The 17,733-nt window shown below is 48.4% G+C and overlaps 1 protein-coding gene across 2 annotated transcripts; it reads right to left on the bottom strand.

Annotated features, from left to right (window-relative positions):
• Positions 1-6,005: 6,005 nt before the first annotated feature.
• GET1 (guided entry of tail-anchored proteins factor 1) lies at positions 6,006-17,265 on the bottom strand. 2 transcript variants are annotated; one of them, XM_028504484.2, is made up of 5 exons: positions 17,049-17,265; positions 12,001-12,166; positions 11,135-11,202; positions 9,192-9,306; positions 6,006-7,775 (listed from the first exon to the last, which is right to left on the bottom strand). In XM_028504484.2, exons 1-5 carry the CDS (start codon positions 17,148-17,150, stop codon positions 7,702-7,704), a joined length of 525 nt encoding a protein of 174 aa, XP_028360285.1. In that variant the 5' UTR covers positions 17,151-17,265; the 3' UTR covers positions 6,006-7,701. The 2 variants fall into 2 exon arrangements, with proteins under 2 accessions (XP_028360285.1, XP_035873335.1); XM_036017442.1 differs by lacking the exon at positions 17,049-17,265 and adding an exon at positions 12,468-12,644.
• Between the last annotated feature and the right edge of the window lie 468 nt (positions 17,266-17,733).

Genomic DNA, 17,733 nt, shown 5'->3' with positions numbered 1-17,733 from the left:
GCCCGGGGCCAAGCAGGGTGAAGTGAAGGGTGCAGAGGCGCCCCACCCTCCCCCGCCAGGGAGATAAGCTTTGTCTCCTCAGTGGCGTCCCAAGGTCTTTCACTCAGCCTTAGCCGTGGGGGGTTACAGCTTCTGAAACCAGGCAGGCCGGTTCCCAACAAATGTGAATAAAAGGAACAAGAACTCAGCATATGTGACAAAGAACTCAAAGATATAATAGTTTAAATTGACACACAGGCTGAGGAGCTGATGAGACCAGGATGCAGAGAGAAAAAGACAGACCTGAAGAACTGATCGGTGTCAAAGCGCCGGGAGACAGAGAGGAAAATAGGGGAGGCAGGTTAGCAGGCACACACAGAGCTGGAGGTTTAACAACATCCACTCCATTTCCCAAGGACAGGGAAGACAGAATGGAGCAGGGCTCAGTGTCTACACATGGCCGAAAACTTCCCAGAACTGGCAACAGATTTCAATCCAATGATCTAGAAAACGCAATAAATGCCCAGCAAAATAAACAGACATTGAAATAAAGAGAAATTCACACCCAGCTAGATCACGATGAAACTGCCAGGCCCCAGAAACAAAGAGGAAAGATCTTAAAAGCAATCACATAGCCAAAGGCGGCTTCTCATCAAAGCAACAGCTGCACTTCTGGGCGGCAACCACGGAAGGCAGAAAACACCTTTTACCTTTTACCGTGCTGGACTGTTCTGGAATGCATACCCTCAGAAGCGATCAAGAATAAGGAAGAAACGGACACATTTTCAGAGAACCAGAAACAGAGATGGCCGGCATTAGCGCTTCACTAAAGGAAACTGGAAAGCAAAGATCAGCAAACTTTTTCTGTAAAGGACCGGAGAGTAAATATTTTAGGCTTCACAGGAGATAAACCCTCTGTCGCAGCTGCCCCACCATTGTAATGTGAAAAGAGACAACATGAAAACAAGTGGGCGAATCAACAAACCACAGCCCGGGGGCTGAGTCCAGCCTGCTGCCTGCTTTTGCAAGGAGCAGCTTGTGAACCCCCATCTCCACAGAGAAACGTCAAGCACAGGGAAAGTGATTGGAAACACAGGGTCTCATAGGAGAGAGCAGTAAATGTGTAATTCTAAACAAGGGTCTGCTAGAAATGATAAAAGAATTCAGCAAAATAGCAGGATCCAAAATTAATGTTACAGGGTGCAGCCGGGGGGGGGGGGGGGGGCAAATAGGCATTTGAAATGGGGCCCAGAACTTAAGGTGTCTAGGAGATTTTAAGATGTCTCCATCCCCCCCACCCAGGGTGTGGGTTGGGGGAAGGGACAAATGGAGCAGGGCCATTGAGAGCTGTTTAGCATAGCAACAGCCTTGCAGCTAAACTCTGGCGTGGTCGTTTGGCATATCTATAACCTTTGACTGGTTGCATAGATAAGTTAAGTAGCTGTGATCAGCTCTAAGCCAGGGGAATGGAAGTAACTTCCCCACCCAGATGTAACTGGGGGGGGGGGCGGGTCCCCTGCGTTACAGTGCCTGCGTGGGAGCTCAGAGAGGACTGGCTCCAGGACATGCAGCCACGCCTGCCCAGACTCATGATGGCAGCGCAGTAAAGCCGGAAGGATACTATTTCCAGCATGTGAAGCCGAGTGTGGGAGGAGTCGGAAATGAGGCTGCAGAGGAAGACTGGCTGCGGGGATTTAAAACCCAGATTTGGTGGCCATTGAGGGGGAGAACCATGCTGCTTGAGAAGAAGAGCCATGTGCAGCCCTGAGAAGGAGAAGCACGCGGACTTGACGGAGTGGAGACTCCTGCAGCCCTGAGAGAGGGAGAAGCACGCGGCAGCCCTGAGGAGGGAACCACGTGGCCTGGCAGAGTGGGGACCCCCGCAGCTTTAGAAGGGGGAACCACCACCTGGTTTTAGCAGAGATCCCGGTGACTCAGCCGAGGGTGCCGGGAACCCAGGGAGGTCTCCCAGTCGAGAGGGAGGACTAACTGGGAAGAACCAGAGGACTGCCTGCGCCACGGACTTCTATTTTCTTCCCTGAGATACGGTACTCTGGCCTGGGCAAAGGGGGAAGGAAGGAAGGACTGTGTGTTTGTGGGTGTTTTTTAGGGACTTTAGGATTTTTTGATAAAGACATTAGGTCACTACTTTAAGTTAGTATAGCATTAAATAAACGTTTCCTTTCCTTTTCACGAATCTCTGGCGTTGAGAGATGTCTTTCCTCTGGCGGCGGACATAACGGACCCGGGGCCTCTTTCAGTAATAGTATATCGTCCCAGGCCCCCCTTGTTGTGTGTTCTGTAACATTAACATTCAGAAATCAGTTGCATTTTTATATGCCAATAATGAACTAAAAGAAAGGGAAATTAAGACAACAATCTCATTCACAATTGCTTTGAAAAGAATAAAACACCTAGGAATAAACCTAGCCAAGGATGTAAACAAATGTTATTGCTTTGTACATCCACCTCCTGTGGGGTTACAAAACATTAAGATACAGCTGAAATATCATTTATGTACACACATATACGTATATACATATATACATATCACATAAATATGTGACAAGGGAAGCGCTGAAGTTAACAGGTTATGAGCCTTACGCTGGTGAAGAGGAGAGTAAAATACTACCTAAGCATTGGTAGATTTTCTAGTGTAAGCACTAAAAAAAAATCAACTTCAAAATGTAAGGTGCAGAGGGGTGTGAAAAAACCAAAGGCAATTGTAAGATGATGAAAAATAGATGTTGCTCTCTGCCCCCAGGCCCTGACACGGGCCCCTGAAGCCCTAGCGCTTCCTGGGGTGACAGAGTGTCTTCTGTCCCGATGAGGCAGCTCTGGGTGGACACCTGGGTGGCCCCAGGATGGGGCTGGTCCCCAGAAAGAACGAGCCTCGGAGAGAAGCTGGGACTCTGTGGCCCTGCCCTCACCCCTTGAGAAGGGAGGGGGGTGGAACTCAGGGTTGGAGATGGACCACGCCTTCACGGAGCTTCCGGGTTGAGGAGCACACGGAGCCGGTGGGATAGTGGTGCTTCCCCCCATCTCCTCCATCTGCGCGTTCACCTGGATCCCCGATCCCATTCTTGCATAGTGACCTGGTAAACGGTAAGCAAACTTGAGTCCTAGAATTTGCTCTAGCCGATTAACTGAACCTGAGGAGGGCTCGCGGGGACCTCTGATCTACAGCTGGTCGGTCAGAAGCACAGGGGACAACCCGAATTGCAGCTGGCACCTGAAGCAGGGCAGACCTGTGGGACTGAGCCCCTCCCCTGCACGACCTGACGCGCTCTCCAGGCAGACAGTGTCAGAATAGAGTTACGTTGCTGCACACCCAGCTGGCGTCGCAGAGAACTGCCTGCTGTGGGCTAAACCCCCTGGCCCACAGCTGGTGACCAGAAGTATCAGAAGTGTGGGAGTGGTGTGAGTAGTGAAGCAGACACACAGAAGGAAAGAACAGCAGGTTTTCCTAAAACGGCAAGCAAGGAGGAAAAAGGAAACAGAGAGAGTGGAACAAATAAAAATACAAATGAAGCAAAAACTGACAGAACTACAAGTCGAAGTCAAGGTGTGAGCCTTCACATACCTCTCTCAGTAATGGGCGGCTTACTTGAGTACAATGACTGATCGCTCTGACCTAGCAGACATACACAAAAGACCACACCCAACAACTTCAAATTTTACATTTTCTGTCACATCTGGAGCATTGGCCAAAATTTTATCCCACTGTATTTGCAAGTTGAGAAGAAATGGATAAATCCCTACACTGATATGCCTAATGTGACTTGAGAAGAAATGTAAAACTGAATATCCCTACTACCGTTAAAGAAATTGAAATCAGGAGCTAAAAAAATCTTCCAAAATGAAAAAGCCCAGTTTTTACCATCGTATATTCAAACAATAAATAACTTAGATCTTAACCTGATCCAATATAAAGAATAAAATGCTTGTGCATAAATTTAACAAAAGAATTGCAGAAGTAATCATCTAAAAACTAAGAAATTAAACAAGATCTAAACAAATGGAAAGACATCCATGTTCGTGGATTGGAAGACTTCATGCTGCCAAGATGACATCACTCCCAAACCGATCTACAGGCTCGATACAATCCCTGTCAGAACCCCAGCTAACTTCTTCGTGGAAACTGACAAGCCAATTCTAAAACACACATGGCATCGCAAGGGCTAGCCTAAACTATCTGTAAATTGGAGAACGCTGTTGGAGGATTCACACTTCCCAGTTTCAAAAGTTACTCCAAAGCAACAGTAATCGAACCCTGTGGTACTGATGTAAGGATGGACATGGAGATAGATAAAACCGAACTGAGAGTCCAGAAATAAACCCAAGTGTCTAAGTCAACTGATTTTTGACAAGGTGGCCAAGACCACTCAGTGGGGACTAGGTTCTTCAATGGGGCTTAAATGACTGGATATGCACAAAAGAATAAAAGTGAACCCCTACCTCACTCTGTATATGAGAACTGACTCAAAATGGATCAGAGACCTAAATGTAAAAATGAAGACTATAAAACTCTTACAAAACACCTGGCTGGCGTAGCTCAGTGGATTGAGCGCGGGCTGGGAACCAAAGTGTCCCAGGTTCGATTCCCAGCCACGGTACATGCCTGGGTTGCAGGCGATGACCCCCAGCAACCGCACATTGATGTTTTTCTCTCTATCTCCCTCCCTTCCCTCTCTAAAACTAAATAAATAAAATATTTAAAAAAATACAGTGTATGTAAAAGGCATACATGGCCCTCGTGGGAAACCATTATATGATTTTTTTAAGAAATTAAATATTACTGAGTATTGGCTTAAGACATGCGAGGAGGGGTATTTATAACAGCATAAGGAACAGTCTGTGGCCCTACAGGCACTTGCAGCGTTGCCGGAAAGAAAGCCCTTTATCACCTAAAAAGTATCTCACAGTAGAAACAAAATCACACAACAGCGAACACCAGTCAGCTGACATCTCGGCCACATACACAACACTTACAATGGTCAGAATGAGAGAAGAAAAAGGAAATCACTGTCATCTAAGAGGGTCAGGGCCGGCTTTATAAACAATCTCAAAGGTCCGCCACAACACACAGAGATGGGAGGGGAAGGTCGGCGCTCATGCACACGGTCCTCACGTAGAGCTGCCGATGAGTAAGAAAAATCACGGGAGCCCAAGAGCCGAGCCAGGTCAGGGGAGAGAGAACTGGTCTGACTAGCACTTCACCCAGCTGAGCCGGCAACGGGAGCATCCTATTAGCCCCACACAACAGACGACTCTGCGTGTGCATCTTACAAGACTTCCCTGCTTGGTTTACTGTAAACATTCAACAGAAAGCAAGCACAGTCCTGGCTGGTGTCACTCAGTGGATTGGGCTCGGGCTGCAAACCAAAGGGTCGCCGGTTCGATTCCCAGTCGGGGCACATGCCTGGGTTACAGGCCAGATCCCTAGTGGGGGCCATGTGAGAGGCAACCACACACAATGTTTCTCTTCCTCTCTTTCTCCTTCCCTTCCCCTCTCTCTAAAAATAATAAATAAAATTTTTTAAAAAAAGCAAACACAATTGGCACGAAGACAGCTTTAGGTGTTTTAAATCAAATGGATGTCTCTTTTCATAACCTATAAACTATGCCCAGTATTTTTAATAGAAATACAAGCCTATAGCCATCCATAAATAAATATAAACATGCAAATGTTAACGCCAGTAATCCCAGGTCTGTGGAATCAGGGGAGACGTTGCTTCTTCGCTCCTTTCCTATACATTCCAAGTAGGATTTTTTTTTTTTAAAAAAAAGGCAGGAAACAGTTGTTTTTTTAGGTACTACTTTTATCATTCAAAAGGAATTTTATTTTAAAAGCACACATATCAACATCCATAACTGTATGGAATATCGTCGGAAGAATCACAAGAAACAGGTAACAGTGAGAAACTGGAGACTTGGGCAACGTATCAGTAAAAGGGTCAGGAAAACACATACTTCTCATTTCATCCCTTTCTGTATCTTTTGAACGCAGGACCACATTTATTAAAAAAACAAATCGTTTTTGAAAAAACACAATGATGTGAAATATGACAGACATTTAAATTTCCCCTAGTGACCATGCTCTTCATTAACTACTAGTGTATACAGAAAGCCTGAACGGCTGTGAACTGTAAACCTTTTCCTCTAGCCTCAGTGCGATCTGTCAAGATTGCAGTACTAACTGAAAGAATATATCCTTGGGAGACAAATGAGGGTCTCATCAGGGAGACTTCATCAGATTAGTGTTCCCAGGACGTCCCTGGGCATGTGCGCCTGGCCGCCCCGCCCTTGATGCCTGCAGCTCCCTGCAAACGGGCGACGGATCCTGCAACTTCCTCATGCCACCACCACCTGCCTCCCAGGTTGGCTTTGCATCCCTGGTGGCCAGGACATGCCCCGTGTGGTGACTGAGACCCCACGAGGCTGTCTGCTAGAAACACGCTGTGTTCCCTGTGCTGCGTCCTTTCTTAGGGCCACGTCACCGTGCCACTGCACCCGTCTGAGTGGTCAGGGCAACCAGACACCCACTCCGCAGTGACAAACCAAAGGGACACAGCACGGTGTCTCTTCACGGCACCATCAGCAGGAATCGGAGAGAGCCCCTTGCCGGATCATTAGGGACACAGGGATACAAGCATGACCTTTTCAAAGCTAGGGAACGGTGTGGGCACAGCCTGTGGGAGTTGGGGTGGGGCTGGGCGGAGGGGGGCAGAGTGGGGAAGACGGGGACAACTGCAATGGAAGAAACAAGAATTAGAAAACCAGGGGTGGAATTTAGCTTGATGGTGCCGTGGCCCATTTAGTCAACAGTTAAACCCCCTGCTACTTGTCAGTTACAGACTGGTCATGGCAAACAGCGGCCGTAAAGAAGGGAGTCACACAGGCACTTGCACAGATTTTAATTAGAAAAAAAGTGTTTTAAAAAGTATTTAGCAGAATTACACTTTAGGGGTCAAACATGTAACCATGAATTAATTCATCAGGCTTCCTACTTTGTTTTTTTTAACTTTGTTCCATTCTATGGACTATAAATATTAAATGCTTATAAAATACACTTCATTTGCAATGCTTTAAATAACAAAACACACAAATCAAGTACAAGACAATGCATTATGGTTTCATGAATACAATGATAAAACCTGGAAATGAATAATTAACAGCGTCAAGTAAGTGGGTAACGCCCTCCAAGGGCCTGCTCGGCCACGGACATTCCAACCAGAGGAAAAGCACGGGCATTGTTGGTTAGTGTCACCCCTTAACAGCGCTCGCTGCATGACATTAAAAACACATTTGCAAATCCCACCAGTGATCTTACGTAAGTTGCTTTCTAACCCGGGTTAAAAAATAACATGAAGTCTTTAAAGTACTTAAGTTATTAGAAGAGGCTAACTTTCCAATTGGCAACGTGACCTTTAAAACACGCCGAGAGTATGAGTCGTGGGTGACGACACGCAGCTGCCGCCCGTGACGCCTGAGACATCTCATCACAGCTCTGCTGCTGAGCGGGCTCAGGGCCAAGCGCGCATCTCGCCGCTCTTACGAGAATCTCATGTGAAGTCCGAGAACAAGCACATTGGACAGAAGAACTAACCTGTGTGTTTTTGTGTCTTTAAAGAAAAATAGCAAAACAAACAAAACAGTTAAGCCAGATTTTTAACCGCAAGTCCATTTTTAAAAGCATCAGAGCTGTATCTGTCGTCCTTCTCAGCTGAAAGGGTGAAGCACAATAGCCACCACTTTGTTACAGACTAAGATCCAACAGGTAATCCCAACACCACCTAAAAATGAAGAAATCCGACGTCAGAAAGCACGCCAGGAGTTCCACCCACACTCCCAGCCTGCACTGCCTGTAACTTAGAGGAAGTGGGAGGACCTCCCTTATCTTTGAGCGGTGCTGGGCTAAGACCCAGCTTGTATTTTGTGGGTTCAAATTCATCCCGCTTCCTATTAATTCAGGGGGCTGCCTTCACTACTCAGGAATTACACAGAACACTGAGCACTGGTTTGAATGCCTCCTCCCTGCCCGAGAAACATGCTTTATTACTTATGATGTCAACAGACTCTGAGACCCTTCTGTGAGGCTATTTCGTTTTCCTTTCTCGAAAAAGCCTTATAAATGAAGCCTGTTTCCCCACACCGTTCCTGTCCCACTGGTCAATGAGACAGGAAGATAGGCTGCAAGAATGGCCAGTGGCCTGCTGGCTGCCGGGGTGGGTGGCCTCCTGCCCCCGGCACTGCCTCGAGGCTGAGCAGTGAGTAAATGGGGTGGGAGGAGGGGAGAGGGCGTGGCTGCATCAGGGATCTAAACAGTCATTCCTTTTACTGTAGTAATTCAACTCCAGCATTATCACAAATCACAGCCAAAGGCTGCCTGACAAGGACGTGTGCAGCAGCATTACTCTTGAGAGAAAAAATCAGGATCTAAATAAATGTCCTGTCACAGGGAAATCAGTAATCATGACACATCCAAACAAAGAACAACTGTTCAAAATTTCTTAATACACAGAAGAGTATTGATACAATACAATATTGTACCAATGGAAGGCTTACAATATAAAGTAAAAAGGGACAAGAAATTGGACAACCGTAACCACACAGGGGTGGCCAAAAATACCGTTGTTCATGAGGAAAAATAGGTAATACAAGAATAAGTAATAGTACAAGAATAAACTGTGCTTTACATACTCACAACTGTAAGCCTACTTTTGCCCACCCCTGTATAAAAAGAAACAGAAAAAAATTTATTTTTTTATTGGCCTTATATATTTGTAGTCACTCTACAGGGACACGTGCTACTTTTACCACCCAAAAGAAACTATGTTTCGACACTGGAGGCCGAGAGCCATAAATGCCCTCGCCTCGCACAGGAATGGACCAGAGGCCACGGAATCTGGGGATCCTTGTGGGGTCTGACTGAACGGCCTACCGGCCTGCAGGCACTGGGCTGAGACTCCAGAAGCAGACCGGGGCTGGCTCTGGCTCTGCCACTGAACATTCCGGTGACACCAGGCAAGTGGCCCCTCTTAGGTCCCCACTTCCTCCGCTGCAAGCCTCATGAGGCTGAGGCCAAAGCCCTGCTCCCTGGTGAAACGGATGACGTGGACGATGTCAGGCTGACTTCATCTTCTTTCTACCACACTCCTCCTCGTCTGTCTCTCCGTATCCTCCCACTGCGTGTTCCGGAAGACTCTTACCTGCGACTCTAGTGGGAAACGCCACCAGGCGGTCCAGCGGAGTTATCCATTTGCTCGGCACCACGGCCACAGGCACAGAGTAATACTTCCAGATGAGGGAGACCATCAGGGCAGCCTGCAAAGACACTGCTGGTGGGTGGACATGGCCTGCCAGTCATGCGGCCAGTCATGTCATCACAGAAAGACGAGGAAGCATGGAAACAAACTGAGGAAACTCTCCAGTCGATGACCTCGAGCCCTGTCAACCCAGTCTTGGCAGCCAACGGCTACCGATCACATATACAGCTGACCCTTGAACAACACAGGGGTTAGGGGCACCAACCCCACAGTCAAAACTCCCAGTATAACATCTGACTTCGCCAAAACGTAAGCACTAATAGGCTAGTGTTGACTGGAAGCCTTACCAATAACAGAAACAACACATATGTTATATGTATGATATACTGTGTTCTTACAATACAGTGAGCTGAAGAAATGTTACTAAGAAAATCGCCCTGGCTGGCATAGCTCAGTGGATTGAGCGTGGGCTGTGAACCAAAGTGTCACAGGGTCGATTCCCAGTCAGGGTACATGCCTGGGTTGCAGGCCATGACCCCCAGCAACAGCACACTGATGTTTCTCTCTCTCTCTCTATCTCCCTCCCTTCCCTCTCTAAAAATAAATAAAATCTTTAAAAAAATCATAAGAGAAAATACGTACATACATTTTATGCACTTATGACATACTTTTTTCTTTTTTTTTAAGATTTTATTTATTTATTCTTAAAGAGGGAAGGGAGGGAGACAGAGAGAGAGAGAGAGAGAGAAACATCAGTGTGCTGTTGCTGGGGGTCATGGCCTGCAACCCAGGCATGTACCGTGACTGGGAATCGAACCTGGGACACTTTGATTCACAGCCCAAGCTCAATCCACTGAGCTATGCCAGCCAGGGCTAACATACTTTTTTCTTAACATTTTTGATATTTCTAGGCCACACATGGTTCATCTGTGAGGGTTTTAAAAAAGATATTGTTTATTTATTTTGAGAGAGAGAGGGAAGGAGGGAAAAAGAGAAGGAAAGAAACATTGATGTGCGAGAGTAACATTGATTGGCTGCCTCTCCATGTGCCCCAATCAGGACCTGGCCTACAACCCAGGCATGTGCACTGACTGGGAATCGAACCAGCAACCTTTTGGTTTACAGGACAACGCCCAGCTAAGCCACACCAGTCAGGGCTTTTTTGGTCAAACTGTCTGAAATCTCCAAAATTCTTTCCAATATATTTATTTTTCAAAAATCCACATATAGGTGGACCTGTGTAGTTCAAACCCATGTTGTTCGAGGGTCCACTGCACACACTATTAAATTAGCTGATAAATCAACCAAGGTCTCCCATGACACAGGCGTTCTTTTCTCATGGAGTATCTCCTGTAAGTAGCCAGGCTGTGATAAATGCACCTCATCAGTGACAAAGTCAACCCTATGCAGCGAAGACCCCACCCACACTTGATGCTGGCATCCACGGGCACAGGGCCCTCCGTCATGTTTGCGGTGGGTGGAGCAGCAGTGCCGCCCCTCTCTCCGCTCCCTAGCAGCGTTTCCCCAGTTGTCTTCCGCCCCCTTTGTGGCCCTGAATGCCCACTCAAGTGAGGTGACCTCAAAGAGGGCTCGGACTCCATCCAGCCCCTGAGAAACCCATCTCGTATCACAGTGGCAGTGCCTCAGGACCGAGGCACCCAGTGCATACTATACCCCGTGCCTACCGGTGCTGGTCCGGAGAAAGGCTTTCTTTCAGACTGACTTATAAATCCACACGGTGTTCAGAGCGACATGCTGGCAGCACAGCACAGCAGCTGAAGGTGGAAAAACCTGGATTCCCAGACCTGGATTCCACGGGCCAAACGGTTCTGGGACAAAGTCCACTACCAACTTGAATGATCCCGGTGACACGAGAGGACACTTACCTGCAGTATGTAGAAGGCAACACTCATAACCCACTTGATCTTGGCCAACTGAGCCGTCCGTGATTTCACTGAAAGGAAAACCAGGACGAAATGATTACATCAGTCCTAAAAAGGGAAGAAAATATTCAAGCGCCTAGAAATGTTATTTCCTCAGAAAATATTTTCGAATCCCATATGTAAATATAAAATAGAATATCTTAAGGAAGCTGTAAAGCTATTCACCTAAATCAGAGATTCTTTTTACAGCGCACTTGGCAACAGGACTAAACGTGCTCCCGATTGCCCGGCCCACGCTGCACACTAGCCCATCCAGGCAGGGAGTCCGGCTTGCCTCGGGCCTGGGCAGGCCCCTCTGCGTGTTCTACTAGCCGTGGAGACAGCTCCCTCACTGTGCACACGCTCAGCACACCACCCGCCCCGAGAAAATCACCTTCGTCACAGCAGACTGTCGGGGCAGCGGCAAACGTCAACATGAGTAAGACCCGAGCTCTAGCCCGAGTCCGCTCTCAGAGAAGGGCACTGCTGGGCACTTCGAGAGAGTGGACCAAGAAAGCCCCTGAGAGTCTACTTGGCGATTTTTTTCTAGGCTTCTCCCAGAAAAGTGTTGAATATGAAAATGACAACCTAACATATCAGCTCTAAAGGAACTCTAGGAGTATCCTGGATGTTTCTGTGTTTGGAAAGCAAAGGTTCACCAGCAAGAAAAAGTAATCATTATTATTGGGTTTCTCCTACACAACTTAAAAGTTTATATCAACATGTAGAACATCCAAGAATCAGTGCATACATTCTATGAATCTTTATTTAGAGACTTCTCTATGAATCGGCTCTTATGAAGCTTTCCAAACCACAACCAAGAACAGTACCGTGAGTTTTGAGCTTATCTGTCATCTTGTTGATCTTCCTTTCCAGCCTGGCGTATCTGGCGAACTCATCCATCATGTTGACGGTGGACAGCTCCTGCTTCATGTCCTGGATCTCCGCTCTCATCTGAGACTCCTGCTCCGCATCCTTCTGCAGCACCCTGGACATCTGGTGGGGTGGGCAGCTGGGCTCAGAGCCTTCCCCCTCGGGGTAACAGTCTCCCTCCCGCCCCGCACGTCCTACCTGCTGCCTGTCTCAACTGGACAAGCTGCCCTTTTCCTAGATAGCAGCCTCCACTGCCTTGTCCTGGTCCTGCTCCCTAAAGCCACAAAAACTCGCTCCCATTTGAATCGCTATTCGCATTATATATTTTTTTATTTTGCAGACATGCCAATGGGTTGCTATGGTACAGATGTATCTTTCACCATAACTGTAAAATTGTAATTATAAAATAAAAACTATTTCCAACCCCAGAGCTGTCATTCGGGTACACAGGCCATGCTGCTTCTTCCCTCCCTGAAGAATTCAGTCCTAAGCTAAGTTGGCAAAGCAGGAAGGGGGTACAGAGTGCCAGTGATGACGATGCAGCACCCACGCACAGTGAGGAGGACATTCTCGTACAGAGACACTCTGGCAGGGAGAGAGAGGGCAGGAGCGTGGTCAGAGCCGAGTGTTGTGACATGGGGATCTCCCAGAAAGGGCAGCTTGACATGGGAGTCGGCCACCCCCCCCCCCGCCCGAGCAGAGTGAGGGGAGCATGCGCGGTAAGAGGAGGGTACCCAGCCAAACACGGTATCAGAGCCCAAGTAGGGCAGGAGGGCACCCACCCCACCCTGGAGAGGGGGTGGCGGTCGGTGAGTAATTATAAGGGATTGACCAAATAAACGGAACACAATCAGAATAACAGGAGCAACTTTTTGCAACGCCGGGCCTGATACGCATGCGCAGTATGTGCGGCTCTCTAAGCCCCTCACCCCACCCTCCACCGTGGCAGTTCTGGGGCGCCTGCGCAGTGCACACCGCTCACTGAGCCCCTCCCGGCCCTCTGCCACGCCAGTCCTGGGGCGCCTGCGCAGTGTGCCTCCCGCGCCCCACACAGAGCGCATGCCTAGAAGGAGAGTCCTAGTCACCCCCCCACCCCCATTCAGGCCTCCTTTAAAGAAAGTCCTGGATCCCCTACTAAATGATCAAGGCTGTGTCATCCGTGTGTCCTGAGACCAGCCTGAAGGGAAAGAAGACCTCTCAGGAAAATTCCAACTCAACACCAGGGACTGGGGTGTCCTTATTCAAGCACGCACCGCACCCCAGTATTAGGCTGAAATCCTCTCCCGGGATATTGCAAGATTTAGCTGGGCAGAGGATTCCTGATTCTAGTATCCTCAAGGGCCTCAGGCCCAGGGACCAGCCGGCTGCCCCGCTGGTGGGGGCAGTGGGCTGGGGGCGGAGGGTGTGCAGCCCTCCCTTGCTTCCGGCTGGACAGAAAAGGGTCAGAAACACTGTGAAAAGGTCACAGTCTGAAGTACAGGGGTGGCTCCTCCCCAATCCACCCTTTTTCCCATAGGGAGGCGTTGCTACATGGTCCCGCAGCCCAGGGCCTGCGGTGGCACCACCTCTGTCGGTGCTGAAGGAGCAGCAATTTACCTCCAAGGAACCAGGGCGTTCCTCAGAGCTTTTCACCAACCCTCGGCACACACCCCGTGACCAGGCGCAACAGACCGCGTTATTAATTACTCTTCCCAGTTTTGAACACCAACAATGGGGGCTGTCCTCTGCCCAAGATCATTAGACCCTGGCTCACAAGCCCGACAACGAGTGCTACAACCAAGGGGGAGTAGGTTTAACAACGCTAACTGGTTTGAGGTTAGAAAGCGTCTACGGCCCATAAGAAGAAACACAGGACGTGACACCGGTCCAAGGTCAAACCCAACCCTCTTTCATCATGAACAGCCACCCTTACAGGGCACAAGCACCCCCATGTCTAGACTGTAGCAATAACCTCTTGCGACTGCGTTTGGTGTAGTAGGCTTGGTGAAGGAGGCTGAGATGATGACAGATCTTATTTCTAGCTCCCGGCAAACTCCGAAGACAGACTCCAACTTAGCTTGCAGCTGGTGAGAAATTACAAACAACTCATAGGGGGATGTAAAACACAGCCTCTGGGCATTGAGATTAGTTGCAAGTGGCTCCGACAGGAAGTGAAATGGGACGGGCGGGGTACATAGGAAAATGGGGTGATACTGCAAGGGAGACAGCCAGGAAACAAACGAAATGGAAGACAAGATCTGCAAATCATACACTGAATAAGGAGTTAGTAGCCAGTACATATAAAGAACTCCCAACTCAGGGGGCAGCAGGGAAACAGCCCCTCACCCCTGCTGGGGGCCTACAGAAGGCGCCCTTCCCCTGGGGGCCAGCTCCTGGTGCCCAATTTAAAAGTGGGCAAAGAATCTGAATAGCTATTTCTCTGAAGAACAGATATAAATGGCTAGGAGGAACACGATATGATGTTCCACATCACTAATCATTAGGAAAAATGCAAATCAAAACCACAGTGATGTACCACTTTGCATCTATTAGGATGGCTATTATCAGAGCAACAACCTAAAGTGACAGGTGGTAGAGAATGTGGAGAAATTGCAACTCTCGTGCAAAGCAAAGCTGGTAGGAAGTCAATTATACAGCTGCAGTGAAAAGTAGTACGGCAGTTTCTCAAAAAAATTAAATGTGAGATAACCCTATGATCCAGCAATTCCACTTCTGGGTATTTACAAAAAAAAAAAAAGTGAAAACATGCTTGCACAGATATTTGTAAACCAATGCTCTAACAGGGGTGTCAGACCTCTGGCCCATGGGCTACATGCAACCCAGGGGGGCTGTAAATGCAGCCCAACAGGAAAATGGTAAATTTACTTAAAACACTGGCATTTTTTTGTGATTACATGTCACAGTGTATTTAATGTATGGCCCAAGACAACTCTTCTTCTTCCAGTGTGGCCCAGGGACCCCAAAAGGTTGGACACGCCTGCTAGAGTCTAGCAGCGTTACTCACAAGAGCCAACAGGTGGAAACAAACCCAATGTCCATCGAAAGATGAACAGATAAACAAAATGTAGTACCTACATACAACGGCCCTACTATGCAGCCCTAAAGAAGGAATGCAGTCCGAACGCATGCTACAACCAGGATGAACCCTAAAGACATTATGCTAAGTGAAATAAGCCAGTGACAAAAGGACGAATGCTATGATTCCACTCATAAGAGGGACAGTAGTCAAATCCATAGAGCCAGCAAGTGGAACGGTGGCTGCCAGGAAGAGGAAGGATGGGGAGTTGGTGTTCAATGAATGCAGAGTTTCAGTTTAGGAAGATGGAAACTTTCTGGAGATGGATGGTGGTGACGGCTGCCCAATGATATGAATGTACTTAATGCCACTGACCTGTGCACTTAAAAAGGGTTAAAATGGTAAATTTCATGTTACATAAAATTTTTTAAAAAGAAGATGGGCAGGAGCAGGCTCTTCAGTGGTCTTTCATGCGATTCTAAATGAAAGGACAAAGCCAGCACCATTTGCTGAGCAGGCCTGTGACCTTGTTCGACGTGACTGCCATGTTCTTCTTCCGAGCTTCCGTCCCCAGGACTGCAAGTTACTGGAAAGTAAGGTGACTAACCTACAGCCGCAGGCAAAAGATAACACTGGAAAAAAACTGCAGCCTCTTGTTCCAAGGCCCCCAGTGGCCCAAGGGCCACACAATAGCAAAGGCCACCCTTTTTTAATCCAATGATATCCAATAAAAGCTCCAAGTCCCCATCCCTGGGCGGGTGTATCTCTCCACACCAGGCCCCTGTTCTTTCTTGGAGAGTAAACAAAAACTTCCCTCTCCACACTTTCTTCTCTTCGTGAATTCTTTCACAGGCCGCATCACTGACCACCCTAACACTAAGGACTTGGGACATCGTCTTAAAGACTAGGCAGCATCAGGAAAGATTCTGAAGGGGGAGATGCAGGCCCAAGAGAGAAGTCTCAGTGCCTCAGAACAATAGGTGTAATAAAGCCCTAGATTAGAGCTTTACACAAAAAGGCAATCAACGAACACTGGTAGAATAAAACATAAAGAGATAGAAATCCTGCCTAGTCTTAAATACCTACCACCACCAGCAATTTATTTCAGGAGAGAAAAGCAGGAAGAGCTGAGTTGCCCGGAATAATGCTGCAATCCGAGCACCCAGTCTTTGAGGTCTCCATCTGAGTCAGACAGCCTCTCGCTTACCTTGTGGGCATGTAGAGCATGCCCTTCCCCCAGGAACAGCTCCCTAAGTTTCTCACCCCTCCCCCGCACACACATCTACCTTCCCAAATTTGCCAGGGAACCCCTATTCATGCTCCAGGAGGCAGAGGAGCAGAACTACAAAAAATCACAAACCGACGATCCAACTTCCAATCCAATAGCCACTACTAGCTGCATGACTTTACCTCCTCCGGGAGGTAAAAGCAGATGGGATGACGTCCACCTCTCACAGCAGCGTGACAGCTGGACGGGAGGAAATGTACTCTCGCCTTGGCAAAACGCCCCGCTGAGACAATGCTCCCCAGCGCCCACGGCCCTCTTGCATAAAGCATCACATAACACTGAGATGCTCCGTCGTCACTGTCAACTACCCTGCCCCATCCCCCAGAACGGGGGCTCTGCACCCTGAGATCCGTCTCCTGGGACCTGCCACAGCTGGTGCTATCCACGAGAAAGGCCGAGGCCTCCAGCCAACTCTGGACGCCGAGCTGCTCCAGGCACTGTCCCCCTATCCGCTGTGGGATGCCTCCAGAGACCAAGAAATAACAGAAATGAGTGTGCATTGCAGGGGGGCACGATGAACTCCCAGTCACGTAAACAAGTGGCCAAGGGTTACCAGATAATTCTTTCTTATCTTTTATTTATATTCATCTATGCATATATGCATGTATTTCTTAAAACAGAGAAGATCCCAACCAAGACACTTCTGGGGGCCCAATGCCGCCCTCTCGCAGCTAGTGTGAGACCCCTGCCAGGCCACTTACGAAGGAGGAGAAGGACGGGAGGAGGATCCTGAGGACATTGCATCCAAACACAAAGCTGAGCACCAGCAGCCACGCCCAGTGGTCGGCCTCCGCTGCGCTCATTCCTGACTCTCCCACTCGCTGGAGGCTAGAGCTCCGCTACAGAGGCTCCATGGGGACCACGCCGGCGCCAGCGCCCGGGCCTGCGCAGTGAGGCCAAACCCGCTGCGCCAACCCGGAAGTGGGCGGTCTTTTCCATTGGGTCCCGGCTAACGCTTCCTGTTTGGCCTTCCGGGTGTTCGTAGCCTTCTTGCACCCGCTCCCACGGCTCCCTTGTGACCTGTTTTCCAAACTCCGGTGATGGGGCCACTACTGTCCCTGGTTTGTGTGTATCTGTAAATCGCGCGTGTTATTATGTAATTAATACTTTAGTTAAATCGACTCACTTTTATTTAAAGTAAATCTCGGTGGATCTTTACGCTTTGCCCTGGCTGGTGGGGCTCAGTGGACTGAGCGCCAGCCTACGAACCAGAGTGTCACCTGTTGGATTCCCAGTCAGGGCACGTGCCTGGGTTGTCCAGGTCCCCAGTAGGGGCCCACAAGAGGCACCACACATTTATGTTTCTCTCCCTTCCCCTCTCTAAAAATAAATAAAATCTTTTAAAAGACACTTTAAAAATAAATAAAATAAAAATAAACCTTTCCA

This window comes from Phyllostomus discolor, chromosome 2, assembly GCF_004126475.2.
Source record: "Phyllostomus discolor isolate MPI-MPIP mPhyDis1 chromosome 2, mPhyDis1.pri.v3, whole genome shotgun sequence".
In the NCBI taxonomy this organism is placed as follows: Eukaryota; Metazoa; Chordata; class Mammalia; order Chiroptera; family Phyllostomidae; genus Phyllostomus; species Phyllostomus discolor.
This window is presented reverse-complemented; position numbering and strand designations above follow the sequence as displayed.